Source organism: Leuresthes tenuis, unplaced genomic scaffold (genome assembly GCF_036924035.1).
Source record: "Leuresthes tenuis unplaced genomic scaffold, fLeuTen1.0.hap1 SCAF_3, whole genome shotgun sequence".
NCBI lineage: Eukaryota > Metazoa > Chordata > Actinopteri > Atheriniformes > Atherinopsidae > Leuresthes > Leuresthes tenuis.
Window position 1 is genome coordinate 24425889 of NW_027325357.1, and position 15698 is coordinate 24441586.

Sequence of the window (15698 nt, forward strand, 5' to 3'; positions counted from 1 at the left end):
TTGAAGCAACAGTAAACCACTACGAGTCCAACCGCTTGAGAGGAGCATTGACTCTGAAATGTTGGATGTCTGCACTCTGAATAGATCAGATCTCACCCACACTGATCTATTTGTGTTGACAGCTCCTGACAGTTTAAGTGCCATTTGTATTTGTATGTGCTGGATCACTCAAACAGAGGTGTGTTTGCATCCAATGCCAAAACGGGGTGTTGTCTACATTACATTCTGGCATACAGAGCAAACTGTTGTCCCATAGCCCCCTCCTCCAGAATGCAGAAGGTTCAGTCGGCGTCAGGCTCTGGGAACATGTGTTATACTTCTGAAGTGACGGTGTAATTAACCTCTTGTGGTGTTGGTAGTGAGGTTCAGAGCAAGACATGGTGTACCTGTCGGTCCCCGATGATTACGGTTGCCAGCTGACACTGGGTCAACCCAGAGCATCACCAAGGCAACAAGGAAGGCCACCTGCCAAGGCCAAGCTGACCTTCCACTCAGTTTCATCCTACGGGAGGGAAAGAGGGGAGAAAAGAGGGAAAAGTGGTGGAAGAGGGTATGGGAAGAGGTTAGAGACCATAAAACATACAGCTTATAGAACAAACAGAAGCAATGTGAGAGGTGAGCAGGCAGAGGTCAATGGCAAAAATGGGAGGCCTGAGAACAGACTCGACTTGAAGAAAAGGATTTTCCAGCACACACATGCACATACTACAATCAGAGTAGTTTCAGCTCAACCATCAGCAATAGCGTTATTTTACACTTATTTGTATCACATTAGAATTAACTCTTCTAATTTTCTTCCAGTTGCAGCTTTCAAAAGCGTCGACTTTATCATGACAGGTTGCACTGGAAGCAACAGGGCTCAGCCAAGAATAAATATGATATGGTTATGGATTAGAACTAATTCATACATTTATTCCTTTTTTATACCTGATTCATCCTGTTCAGGGTGGTTGGTGGAGGAGGTTTTAATCAACTGATTAAGATTTTTGATGTTAAAAAAAAGTGAAAACTTTCATCCGAAATCTCTCAGATGTAATGACTATAATGATGTTCACAGTGGTGAACAGTGTAGTTTTCAAGACTGAAATTTTCAATTTCTCCATATTACTTTTTATTCATATAAACCTTTAATCCTGGGGCTATAAGTGTCTAGTTGGACCACCAAAGCCACCTGAGGACTTAAACATGAACTGCTGAACTTTTCCTTTGTATACTGTTACAATAATATATAGACAAAACAGACATTGAATTAATAACAAAACAGATGAAACTGTAATCAACTTATGAAAAATTATTAGTTCTATCTACATTTGATGTCATCTCACCTGTTGGTTGTCTCTGTCTCCTCTGGTGTCTTTTCCACTGTGCACCTTCTCATGAGCAGGCCATAGCTGCATTCATTCACACCTCAAATCTCCTGCTCCTGTTCTTCCTCCTGCTTCTCCTCTTCCTCACCTCAAACAGAAGAAGCCTCTGGAGAGAAGAGGTTACAAAGACACTCTGTCAGAGAGGCCAGTCTGCCCTAGGGTTCCTCAGTGGCCTTCAATGGCCTTATATGAAGGTCTCTGCACATATACACAAACCACACACGTGTCTGCACACACACACACACACACACACAGGGTTGTAGATGTGAAGGCCTAGATTCTGTCAGATCCATTGTTTACAATGGGTTCACCTACCCCCAGGCTGAATGTGATCCCCATTCTAGACATCACACACTGCTCCCTCACTCACGCAAACACACACACACATGCAGAGATGGACACACAAAACACTGTGCATAACAAGCTAAAAATTCTACTGATTTCAAAACGAGTGTACATAAAAGAAATCTGCAGAGTTGCCTATTAGCTAAAGCATTTACCAGCTGATCAAACAAGCATAAAAACAAGCTGAGCCCCAACACACACACACACAAACACACACTCACACACATTAAATATGCACAGTATTTGCAAGGTAAATTCAAAGCCTATCAGAGGACAGCAGGAGAGACTCTTCCTAATTACAGCTGAGTGACACCTTCTGATGCATGTGCACTTTTGCACGCACACACACACACAAAGTAAATTACCATTCTGCTGTAACAGTGTGTCAACACACTTCTCTTTACAAAGGTACTAACTCTGCAGTCTAAATGAAAGACAACAGATTCACATTAATAACAAAATGTTCTCCCCTCCTCAAACCTTTATTATTCATCATAACTCATTCATATGCAGCTCAGTCCATTAATGTGCCGACCAAGACTCGTGCCTCTCAGCCATCTGTGAGCTGCCACTGCCCCCTAGTGGGGCATAAACTAACAGCAAGGGCCACAAGTGTGTTAAAGACCAAGAGCTGAGACTTCAGGGACAAGCACTTGTTTTTCTAGAGGTGTGAAACTATCCAGGCAAAGAAGGTGAGATAAAGTTGATGGCTGACTGTTGCAAGCGTAAATAACCTCTAAAAGCAACAGCAACACAGGTCAAAGAGAGGCGGAATCTGCCACAAAGACTTTAGAGATTAGAGAAGATTATTGTAGGAGCACTGAGGAAATCTAAAGTTGGGGATGTTTAAAAGACTTCTCAGCTTATGCCTCTGCAGAGGACTTGGAACACAAATTTGACTGATTATAGCACCCATATTGGTATATACAATATTCATGTGTTTGTGTGTTTTAGATGGCCCTTGTGTGTTTTCAGGTTTTTATGTAAAGTGAAAATTTGCACAATCGTGCATTAGACGTGTGTGTTTTGTTCCACTACAGCATGTGAGAGTATGCAAGGTGCAAGTGCTGTGAGAAGTGATTAGGCATGCTGCCTATCTGCACAGCAGCTTATTTCTTATTCCCTTTTTAAAGGCTGAGCCATGGCATGCATTTTTATCAGCTTTGTTCTCTGATACACTCATTAGAAGAGCACAGTTGTGCATTCGTGTGTCTATGTACGTTATTGTGTGTGTATGTGTGTGTGTACATGTGTGTGGGGGGCATTATTTAGAGCAACATAGCCCCGCTTACTGAGGATAAGACATACAAAAGACTGCAAACTTATGAATGAGTGATACATTTCTGTGCTCATGTTTAGGGAGACACAATCTTATACACAAAAAATATACATTTCTAAACAAAAGATTCACAAAAATTCATCAAAATGGTTTTATGGGGCTTTTTTTTAAGCAGAGGTGTGCAGGGTGGGGGGCTCAGCTGGCCAAAATGCCAGTGAGGAGTTGTTGGATGTGGCAACTGAAAAAAACATGCATACACGCACACATACATGTTAGCAAACAGAGCACAGACATGCTAGTGATTATCTGAGAACATCAAGTCACACCTCTTCTAAAATTATCCCTCTTCTACATCACCCTCTCCATCTCCTCTGACTGTGTGTCTCTAAGGGCTGATGGGCTGAGCTGTGTCATCTCTTGCGGTAATCACAAAGGACTGACACGGAGGCGCATTGACATTCATTGAAGCAATCCTACCTCCACGCGAATATATATCTGTATGCCCTGTATCTGAACGGCATCATCTGCCGGCCCTCTACTAGCAGCCACGCACCACCGCCAGCAAACACATACACACATGAATTTGTTAAATCACTCTTCTGCATACAATCTCTGACCTCATCTGCAAGAAACAGGCTCGCTCCATATCCGAAATAAAACACTTCCAGCATGATGAGGCTGTCGCTGGCACTGTGCTGTTTGTCACTCACAGAGATTATAGCACTTGTCAGGGCAGGACAGGAAGTTCCTGTTCAGCAGGACTGGGAGGAATACGAAACATAGCATTACTTGATAACCTCAGTGTCACCTGTTTAGTATGTAACAGTGTTCATTGTCAGGCTTTTGTGAATATCTCTGCTTTATATCTGCCACATGGTGACAAAAACAAGAATGAGTTTTGTGTCTGTTAAATACTATTTCATGGAAGTTTCGTCAACCAAAAACAGTTGATTTTTTTGTCTCGATAGTCACATATAAAGGACAATAGTAATTATCTGTTTGGGATAGATCAACTTTCCCCAGCACAAAGTTGATTCCTCAGCAAACTGCTTTGGTTCTTGAAGGTACATACAATCTTATAAAATGTTTTCTTGTTGTAAAGGCACTTTCAGTTCCAAGCTCCAGTACAGAAACAGATCTGTGAATAAAAGCAACATCGCATACTGTTCATCAGTCCAACACTACACTGTGGGACGCAAAATGATCAATTAGTTTTTATTTGTTCCTTTGTTTAATATCTAAGCTCAGTCTCCCAACAACATGTTTTATAGGTACGTTTGCCCACATATCCAAAACATAGTGGTAATTTCTAAACCTAACCAAGTGTTTTTTATCCCTTACACAAATCAATTTAAAAGGTAGGGATACATAGATTTCATAAATTATGATTTTGTAGCCCAGACAGTGTAGTTATTTTACAGTTTTTGACTTGTTATTGTGAAACTGCTGAGTTTTGCACTATAGTCTAACACAACTATCATACATTTTGGTGTAAGACTGCAGGTAATATCCAATAAACTGTCTCACACTGGTGAGTAAACCTGCAGGCTGATTTTTACCAGGAATGCTAACTCTTGTTTTACCAATCTTGTAGGAAACCATGTTTTACAATCTATTCCTCAAAGGCAGTGTGAAGTCTGCTAAAAAAATTAATTCAGTCTGTATTTAAAGAATAGCTTTGAAATTCCTCAAGACTTCCGTTCTGGAGCCCTATTCATGAAAATGGTTTTCTGTGCTGAATGCTGGTGGTTTTATTTGGAATTTTAAAATGCTTAAAATAGAATAAATCAAATATTGCCAGGACGAAATATATAGATCCCAGATATAAGAATATGAACTTTGGCTCAACTCCAGTATGTATGAGTGAAAAGAAAAGAAAGAGAATGAGATTGAAGACCCCACAAACATCACACCAGTATCTCACTATGCTGATTTTCTCTGCCCAGACACAGACCGAGCAGACAAAAAGCATATCAGTGTAAAACAAAGTGCTTCTCCCCAAGGCGGAAAGATATTGAAAATGAAACGGGCAAAAGCACAAAGCCCAGTGGAATCTCATGTGAAGCGTTTCAGATTTCTGCCGATATGCACAGTATTAAGATTCAGTCAGGGTGTGTAATGTTCTGCCTCTTGCCTGCTCTCAGCGCTAAACCATTACAGCATGTTGCTCCTTGCCATTTCTTTTGGGTCGCTGGGCAGATAGAAGTGGTGTATGCATATAAATAAATGCCCTAAATTACACAGACACAGTTTGCAATCTTAGGCACTCCAGTATACGTAAACTCCTTACATTTTCCTGTTCTTTCATGTTCAGCCTACTGCTATTCTGCTTCTTGTTTGTTCCTCATAAAGTCTCCCATCATTGCTCTCTGCACTACTCACTTCTCCATATGTCAGGCTGTATGTGTGTCTCCTCTCCTCACTTTAACATTGTGCAGATAGAATCTGCTTTCACTTCAACCGTCAAAACCCCAAGCAGTACAATCTGATCATATGTGAGCATTTTGTACTTAGTCAACTTATAAATGAAGAAGAAATTATTTAAATCTGCATTTAACACATCGTTCCAATAGATATTTCCATGAGGAACAGTTGAGAAGGCTTCTGGGAAAACATTGGAACAGTTTCCTTTATACAAGTAAAGCAGAGAAATATGCTCTGTTTGCTTAAATGGACAAGCAAACGGAGCATAATTCAAATGGGAAGAAAGACAGGAAAGAAAGTTGTGAGTGAAAGTCTGAATTCAGGACCATTACCTGGCCGTGGTATTGACTGCAGAGTTCAGAGAATGGCCTTGGCACTAAGGTACCATTACAGCTCAATTGATCGGCCTGCACTTAAGTGTAAATCCCACCTTGTTGCACAAGCCATCGTCTCAGGATCCGGTGACCATGAAATGTGTGTGTGTGTGTGTGTTTGAGGGGAAAGGAAGGGGTGGGGGTGAAAAGAGTAAAAAAATTCATCTATTTTTGCGTCTCTATTCTTTAGAATTTTTCAAGGTTGCTTTTTGTCACCCATCTAATTTTCTCTTAACCAACTCCCCTCTCATATCCTCTCTTTCAGCACTACATCGGTTTTCTTTCTTTTCTCCTCAGTCTCTTTGATGGATAAAAGTCCGAAATGATCAGAGTCTCAGTGTGTGTTTCATGTGTCAAAGTGTGCGACCAGACGCTCCCAAGAGTCTTGACTCTCCTCTGCAGCTGCTACAATTGCAAACACAACGGCAGACTCCATTCACAGAGGCACACACACACCTTATAGTTTAATTCCTTATACGTCAATGCACACACACTAATATACACAAATTTCCTCATGCACTCATACCACGTAACGCACTTCTGATTCATGGCTGGGCTATGCTGAATATACCTGTCACTCTTTCACATTGCAAACAAGTCTTATTAAAAGCTTCTTCCACTAAAGCAGAAGACAAACATAGACTGTTACTTGTTTTATTAAGAGGGAAAAAGTGCAGACATGAAAATGCATGTAAACATTAGCTTACTGACTCAACAAGTGTTTGCGTATAGAGGGCCAGTCCCTTATTTCTTGTTTTATAAGTCTGTCATTTAAAGCTCCGACAGCCAGCTCGGGTGGATACAACAGAGAAACAGACAGAGGCATGGTCCAGGCCATAAATCTGCTGCACTCTAATAAAGCAATAAAAGGCTGTTAAAAGTCAGTATCCCTCAGCGCTGGAGGATGGATGGAAAGGTGGGACAGAAACGAGACACTTTAATTTGACAGTACACTATACTGCCCATATTTAACAAGGTTTTGTTCCCCTCTCTACTTGATACAATCTGCAGTATTGATGACTCTCTCCTGTTGTTGCTCTTTTTTTATTTTTTCAATTCTCGAATTCTTCTAACTTTCTTTTCTGATAAGAAAAAAAGGGAACATTGTGTTTTAAAATGGTGAGGGGCAATTTTTATGCACTGTTCTACTCAGTCAGTAAGACACTTTGACTCATACCATCTTAAAATAGTAAAATTCTAGTTGTGTTTTTTGACACTAGACTTAGTGTTAACAACAGGGAGGAACATGTAAATTGTTAATAAGAAGAGAAATAATTTTCTGGTCAAAGGAAAAGTAGCTTTTTTTCTCTCTCTTGTTTCTTAATTCTTCATGCATGTGGTTGTTTTTTTCAGGATCTCTCATACTTGTCTGCAGATGCAAAGGATCAAAGTAAGAACATGTACAGAAGGAGTAGCTGGTGAACCACAGCAGGGCACAAGCGAGATAGCACAGCCTAACCTAGTGATAAAAAATGTTTCAAAAACACCCTGCAACTAAACCCCCCAACCTCCTGTCTGCACAGATAATAAGAAAAAGAAACAGTCAGAAACAAAGTGTGTGCAGCAGTGTATGCCAGCACTTAGTAGACTCTTCTTCTATGGAGTCAAACAAAAGCAGACCAAGGCCCTGACAGGTAGTCTCCTGAGAACAGCGGGCCATTCATTTTTGTTTTGTGCCTAAATTATGATTAATGGAAAATAAACAACCTTAATGTGGAGCTTGCTTTGATTTTCTGTGAGCTTCGTTCTCACTGTGGTTGTAGTATCTCTTTTGACCCAGAGAAAAGCATCAGACCAACACTTAATCTCTCACACATACATTCTTTCTCTTTTACTGTATATGCAGATCCCAACACAATATGCACAGATACTCATGTGTGCCAGTGACCAACTTTCGCAGAATTACATTTATCATATGCACCATGCCTTTCAATTGAGCAGCTAGATGTTTAAAAAAAAAGAGTTTAAGACAAGCAGGAGAGCGAAAGAGAGTAAAGTGAAAGAGACATGAAAAAGTTGGGATGAGAAGATGGAGTAAAAGGAGAAAGAGAGAAGTCAGGAAAATAGAGTGTGAGAGAGCAAAGAGAGGAAGCCTGATCAATTGTTCATTTTACAAAGTCACTGAGACGTGTCAGCAGTGTCAATAAGTGAATTAATTTGTCTGTGAGTCTGCGGAGCGTGACACCATCACTCTGCTCCCCTTAGACAAGCAGGGCCTCTAACCCTCTCTCACACTCCCACAAAGCAATTCCATACAGTGATCATGAACAGTTATCAGAACCAGATCTGCTGACATGGAAACATTCTCACACAATCATACGCGCTCCCCACACACACACACACACACACACACAGTTTGGGAAGATTTGAAGAATTCATTCCCTGGAGACACTGACGCTAAAAAAATCTGAAAATGTCCCAAAATGTGTTTTGTTTGTTGTTAATAAAAAGAGGGATGTCGGTCTTTCATTTAAATTAAATTTTAGATTCTTTTAAATGACAAAATATTTTTTACATTTGAGGGAGTGAAGGAAATGAAGAAAGAAAGATTATTATTTACAATATGAGTGGTAGATATGTATGGAAATGTGTCAATTTTATATATATATGATTACGCAATACATTTCCACAAGTTCACGTTTATGGGGGGATTTTGTTAAGCGGAAGGCAATTTCTACAATGTGCTCTTGAACACAGATATACACACACACACATACATATAACAATCATTCTTCCTCATCAGAGCAGCCATCACTGGGGGAGGTTATTGTCCGCTGGAGACTGACATCAGTCAGCCACCAAGAGGGGCCCTTGACTGCTGGGTGCATGCTGTTTTCATTACAAAGAAATTACCTCCATCAAACACACAGAAACACAGAAACTTTGTGCACAGAGTCAGGCATACAGTATTACACACTCCCCTCTGACAGATTTCGCCCAAGTTCTGACTACCCATACTCCTGCCTATTTGAGCTTTTCTCTTACACATTCATTCAGTGCTCCTCTCCATTCAGCGAACGCCCACACTGTGCCCTGGCTGTCTTTCTTTTATTTCCCTGTTATATTTTTACAGTCTCTATTTCTCCACTTCAATCTGCTTCCCCACTTCTAAGGCCTGCATCCCACAGGGTTAAAGCCACTTCCCTCTTCGTGAGCCACAGTATTTTTTTGAAGGCCGCTGTGATGACTGCCCCAGGCTCCGCCACCACCGCTGCATTTCTTCTCCTTGCGTTCACAATGGACCCACCCAGCACAGCATGGTGGGAGCTTTTTATAATCCCACAAACACACTGACACTATAATTCACGGTTACCAGCACATCCAGCAGCTGCCAATGGGAGAGCAACGGAACACGCAATATCATGCAGAGAAACACACACACACGCAAATGGCACGCACACACATAAATGCATGTACAAAAACATGAGTGGAAGCAGCAGAATGTGTCCAAGGTGATGGATAGAGCACCGTGGGAAGGAACTGTGCCTGTTCAATTACAATCATTATTATCACTTAGGGAGATTTGTCATGGTCAAAGTGAGTTGGAGCTGCGGAGAAAATCACCTTGAGGCCTTTTAGGGGGTGTTATTTCCATTCTTTGGAAAAGGATAGTGACATTCTCAAAACTCCCTTATAACTGAAAAAATACTTAAATTTCATTTAAATTGATTATTCCAAAGTTCCAAACAGATGTTTTAGAAAATAACCGTCTTATGGTATGTGACTGATCCTTTAAACACACTTAACTTTTATCTGTTCGTGTTTTTCAAGACTTGGAAGCAGTAACCTTGAATGTGAGTGTTGTTGCGTCTGTCACTCTCTGTCACTCATTCTTTAGGCAACAGGAAGAGGACATGTGGAAGTGTGTGAGACCTCAGCAAGACCTGTTAGATGGAGGTTATAGAGAGTCTGAATGATGTTGTGATGCTACACACATAAACCATGGCCTTGCTGTCACTGATTGACTGAGAATGGAGAGAATTTAGGACAAGGAACACACACACAGCTGTAAAGCGGCAACATGAGAATTGGTGGAACCTGCTCTGACAAAATGATTGATGTGTAGAATGAAATGTTTGAATAATCTTACACGTATTTGCTCACAGAGACCTTAAAAATACTTTGAGGTTTCGATCAGCTGTGCTCTTTTTCCTTTTGATGTATGTGGAGTGACTTACAGAAATCAACTCATCCATATGGGCAACACGACCCCTGCTTATGCACTGTTGGTGGCGACAATGAAAAAAGGACGTTGATACATAGAAAGGTACTAATTTTGTTCACATAGGCCTAAACTCAATGGACCGGTCTAACCAACCACACACAATCTACAAGGTATCACATGTTTTTATTCTTTCTTACCACAGGTCGTGACCTCTATCCAGTTGTGGTTTCACCGTTGTGACAAGAAGCAAACACACACCACGCTCACACTCATTGATCTATTGCCTCTCCTTCTTCCATTAGAGTCATGGATCTCCTGATGGGAAAGACACATCAGTGCCACTGTGCTTCCTCTGAGCCCGATTTCATGAGAATGAGTGATATTTTCCTCTGCTACTGCATGACACCAATCCATGCTCTCTGACTCAACACACCCAGAGGCCGCCTGACATGAAGAGCTGTCCAGGACACTGTCACATCCAAATGAGAAGCTTTTTTCCATCCGTCCTCGTTGACATGAAATAATGACTCTAATCTTCTTCCTTGGTGGTTTTTCTCCTCTTCCTCTTTGCCTAGATGTATCATCGCAGTCAATCTGTTAAGGCCTGCGTGTGTGTAGGTGATCTCCAATCTGCCGCACTGCCGCCACCTCATCAGTCATACATGCCTAATTCCTGCTTATCTATCTATTATGTCACCCACAAAGCCTATCACTCACACACAACAACCTCTAACACGAGCAATGTTTGTTCTCTTACACACAGATTTGCTAGATTCCATTGTGCAGAGTTCTTGATATTACTTACACACATGTCATTTCACCTCTTTCCCCTCATTTCATTTCTCACAAATATCTCTGCCTCTCCAGCTCATTTCTCTCGCCTCCCTTGAGCTACGTTTTCCTTCTCACTGTCATCAGTCGCCTCTCCGCTTGGTTGTTTCCTCATGCACAATCACAAATGCACACAATCCATTCCCCTTCCATTCCAAGCCAGTCATCCTGAACAGCCCTCTGTGGGGTAACTACTGTAGATAGAAGACATGTAGAGCCGAATAGCCTCCTGAGAATACCCGCGGTCCCACTGCTGGGAAGCTGCTCTAGTCTGAAGGGGGTGCAAAGGAAGGGGTCAAACAGTAAGAGAGTAAGCCTGGATAGAGGAGTAACTGCCAAGTGGGTGAATAGCGTGTGTGTGCCACCCTCAGACAGGTGTGAGTCACAGTGAGTGATATGTGAGTGTGTATGGGTGGGTGACAGGGCGTCAGGTTTGAGAGAGTAATCTCCTCAGGATTACGAGTGCGGCTCTTGTGTTAATGTGACTGTCAATGAGAATTAAGTGCGTGGACCGATCCTCTCCACCAACCTCTCCACCTCGCCTCTCCCCCTGTACTGTCCGCCCTGGTGACACCGCTTTCTGTGGAGTGCCAGTGCCGAGCGTTAAAAACAATGGGGAAATAATTATACTCTCAATACAGTACAAATTGCATGGCCGAGCTGTGGGACGGCGCGAGATATAATCGAAGAGGGACTGGGTGGGAGAGAGAGAGAGGCGTTGGGGGTTGGAGTGAGGGAGGAGACAGGGATGACTAACAATTACAACACCATAGGGGCTGGGTCTTATTACTGCGCCTATTAACATGCACCAAGTCATTTTCGCCTCCCAGTATATGTGTGTACGCGTGCGCGCTGAATGTGTGCGTTCAATAGAGTGTGCCGATTAGGTTCTGCAACACACCTCCCAGGCTCCGTGCGCAATCTGCCGGAGAAGCCGGCGGCACTTGATTTTTCTCCCATATGTCTGAGCTCCGCGCGCTCTCCTCTTAGTTCGCACTCCATCATAATCCACGCAAAGCGATTTTCAAGAGGGAGCGAAAAGAGCCTGGTCAGCGGTTAGGTCTCAATAGGTTGCTGCGCATGCAGCACCGAGCTCCGAACGACCGCTTATTTAACCTCCCGGTGATAAAACACTGCATCAATCTCACCTCGCTCCCCCGCGGTCTTCCCAAACGCACGCACTATACACAGGCAGGGAAACTGCTTGTTGTTTGAGTGGGCTCATCATCTGTTCCATTTTTTACGCAAGGCAATCACGCGCCGTGAGGAAGTGGAGATCACCGAGGTTTTCTTATCAAATTCCGCATTTCTTTGAATAAACCCGCTCCTCAACAAACTGCGTTCGCTACACTCTGCTGAGGGCGTTAAAGTTGAACCTTAAAGTCAGCAGTCACTACCCCTTCTCCCCCTTACTTTTCACTAAAATATGGACAGCATATCTAGGTAAAGTCCCACACTGACTCCATCCTAGTTTTATTTGTCGACTGTGCTACGAAAAGACAAGGTTACTAATAGAAACCACACAAACTGAATCTGAATTAGAAAAATTAAAAACCACCTTACCCAAATCTATAACCTCGATGGCATGATTACTTGGAATTGTAAAGTGTCCAAGTGAGACAGACGAGCACTTCTGTCACTTTCTGCTTCAACTCCACTGATTTGTGTTTTCCACACTAAAGGGGGGCAATCCTTTTAAGCCTCTTGTCCAGGTCCCGCACAAACACAATATAAAGGAGTGATGAGGGGCTACGGCTGCGCCGGAGAAACAGCCCTCTGAAACCGGGTGAGAAAACAGGGCTCGCGCAATAGCGACCTGGTCCAATTTGCCATGATCTCACCGAGTCCCATCCCAAGATCAGACTGAGGAGAAAGTCACCAGAAGTGCCTAATCCCCCAGAGCAACACCGGGCTGATGTTTCTGGCGAACACTCCACACAAGTTCATCCCTCCGACTTGAGTCTGTCAACGTAGAGGCGTTTTAGTCGCCGGAGAGATGCTGATGAGAGTGATGGTATAGTGATGCAGGAGTGATTGTTGCCCTCCCGTCGCTCCTCCCGAGCAGGGATCGATTGGACATGAGAAATACGATGTGAGCCCGTCTTCCCAATTCAGAACACGTGCAACAGCGCCCGCCCAGTTCACCAGCTCTCTACTACACCCCCTTCTTCCTCACTGATGTCATGTAGTTTGCAAGTAGCTTAGACTATAGGTGCAAGGAGAGATGACAGTATTTCTTTGATAGTAAAGTCTTCATCTTAACAAGTTTTTTGGTCTTATTTCAGTATTATTTCTTGGAACGCAAAACGTGGAGGATCGTGAAATTTGTCTGCTAAACAGTATATAAAACGAGTTACACGAGGGATAGACGACAAATTTGTAATTCATACCCACCGTAAGTTGCAAGGTGTCTGAAAGTGTGACCCGTGATGGCCACAAGCAGGACATGTCTGACACTTCGCCTATCACCTCTTCATTGTATGTACACGTGATTGTAAGCGTGTATGGGTTGTGAGAGGAGTTTTGTCACTGCACGGCCATTGTTCCTGACTGACAGACAGGTGCACGACTGTGCACGAGATGGAGGCCTATCGTCTTCAAATAGCACAGATACACACACACAAAGACACACCAGCACCACCACCAAGATGTTGAATAGAATTTAATCACCACCGCCTCTCGGTTACGCACCAGGGGACAGCCTATCAATTATTTCATCCGAGAATATTCAAGTGTGTTGATGGCGATTGATTGCTTTGCGCTGTATTTGCAGTCATTAAGACTTAGAGGAGGTCGATGTCCACTAACGACCCAAGGTGAGGGTTATCCGATACGTTCAGATGACTCCCTTGTTTTCTCGCTGGGCCATACAATTCACCCTAAGTTACATGTACTTTGGTCGGGAGCAAACATACGTGTCTTTAGCTTATCGAAAGAACGAAAGAAAGAAAGAAAGAAAGAAAGAAAGAAAGAAAGAAAGAAAGAAAGAAAGAAAGAAAGAAAGAAAGAAAGAAAGAAAGAAAGAAAGAAAGAAAGAAAGAAAGAAAGAAAGAAAGAAAGAAAGAAAGAAAGAAAGAAAGAAAGAAAGAAAGAAAGAAAGAAAGAAAGAAAGAAAGAAAGAAAGAAAGAAAGAAAGAAAGAAAGAAGTCATGCACCAAGCGTTACAGGCTATAACATTGACATTTGCGCATCACAGCATGGTATCCATGTCTGGCACTGTCCTCAACACCAGTTTAAACCAATTTTGCCACCTGCACAAAGAGTGAGAAAGTGCAGTGTGTTGTTTTCCAACCGATTTATCTTTGCTTGAATCTATTACAAATCGATCCGTCTGGCTTTGAACTGAGAGCAGATTAGACATTGATGTAAGTGTGCCATAAGTGAGACATGCAGCGCTTTAGTAGTAAGGTCCAGATAAAAGCATTTAAACGAAGGGAACGTCTTAGATTCAGAACCACGGACAGCTCCACATTGGGCTTTTCTTTGCGTTTATAGCAGATCCAATTTGCAGCCAAAACAGATAAAAGTAGTTAAACGTTGTTAGCTGGACAGCACAGCTGATATCCTTTCTGCTCCGCTGTTAGTTGTATATAAAGCTGAACCTGTAGGTCCCAGTGGGGATCGGGGGCCTTTTATCTTAAAGTGAAGCAGCTAATGGATGCAACAGCCCATAGCACTTATCTCATCTAGTTTTCGTCAGAAGGGCCAGAAAGTATCAGTGGAAACCGCATCATGTGACGTAAACACTTTTCTGGACGCTGATGAACGGTGTGAAATTAAATTTTCTCGTTTTATATATCTCATTACATGTTTTGCTGTTTGTACAGAGCCATCAGTTTTCTTAAAACGCATCGCTGCCCTTGACGTGTTTAAGTCCTATAAGCAGAAATGGCACATTAAAGGCTGCAGAATGGCGCGTGTATATTGTGGTATTGTAGAAAAAGTAAGAGTAAAGGCTGGGGGACTCTTTGCGTGTCGTATGACATAGAGCGGGGTTATAGGATCTCATCTGGAATTATTTCTCAGGGGAGAAAAACATTAGGGAAAATCTGCTCATAACTTCAGGAATATTTCTTCCTCCTAGATCAATATTCCTACATTAATCCCCTTGTTTATCTGGTGTGGGGACGCCTGGAAAAGTGGCCAAGGTAAGATGAGCGGATTGTAATTGATTTATCAGAGTTCAGCGGTGAGAAGTGTTTGTGTGTAGAGATAAATTAGATTATGCTAATGATCGTGTTGTAAAATGCAGAGAGACGTGAATGTAAGGTCACCTTTAAGCAATGATGAAGAGAATCAAGCCAGTGTGCCTGAGGAAAAAAAAACAATGGACCCGAAACTTTACGTTAGAGACTACCAAACTAGATGTGAGGGGGAAAACAGCTGTTGGAGTATCACACGCTGGAAAAGCAAACTCGTCCATAGCGCCTGGTGTGAACACCTCCCTAAATTTGAGGCGCGAGTGACTGCGCAGATGTGATCTGATGACTCTGCTCACAGCCTGTAATTACACCGAAGACTTTGCTGGGAGTCAGCCTCTCTTTACTGGAGCCCTTAAGCCTTTATCAAGGACGACAAAAGTTGAGTAATTCCACAGTCCTGTGTTTTAATATGAGCAAATATATACTAGTAACACCACTAATTACACGAGTGCACATACACTGCGCCCCGCGGTCAACGAAACAAACCTGCTTGCGTGAAGGATCACCACACATAGTGGAGGTCTCACATGGCATACTTACAACTTTGCTGTTTCTTCATTCCCATGTCAAAAAGGTGGTTTGGATGATCGGGTTGGTTTCTCGCCTCTTCTCTTCACATCACCATTTCCATTTTGGGTGCACCCACAGGTCGAAGTTTGCGCTCAACCCTGGCCATCGATTCGCAGAGCACATGAAGGTTAATGAGCGTAG

General features: G+C 42.5%; 1 protein-coding gene across 1 annotated transcript in view; it reads right to left on the bottom strand.

Moving 5' to 3' along the window:
• The window catches only part of tafa4b (TAFA chemokine like family member 4b), a 35729-nt gene extending 22947 nt beyond the window's left edge, over positions 1-12782 (bottom strand). The window contains exons 1-3 of the mRNA XM_072383194.1: positions 12349-12782; positions 1326-1473; positions 387-502 (exon numbers count right to left, since the gene is read on the bottom strand). Of these exons, the coding sequence (XP_072239295.1) occupies positions 387-502; positions 1326-1378 (169 nt within the window). The 5' untranslated portion in view covers positions 1379-1473; positions 12349-12782. The remainder of the gene's footprint in view (positions 1-386; positions 503-1325; positions 1474-12348) is intronic.
• Positions 12783-15698: the final 2916 nt, after the last annotated feature.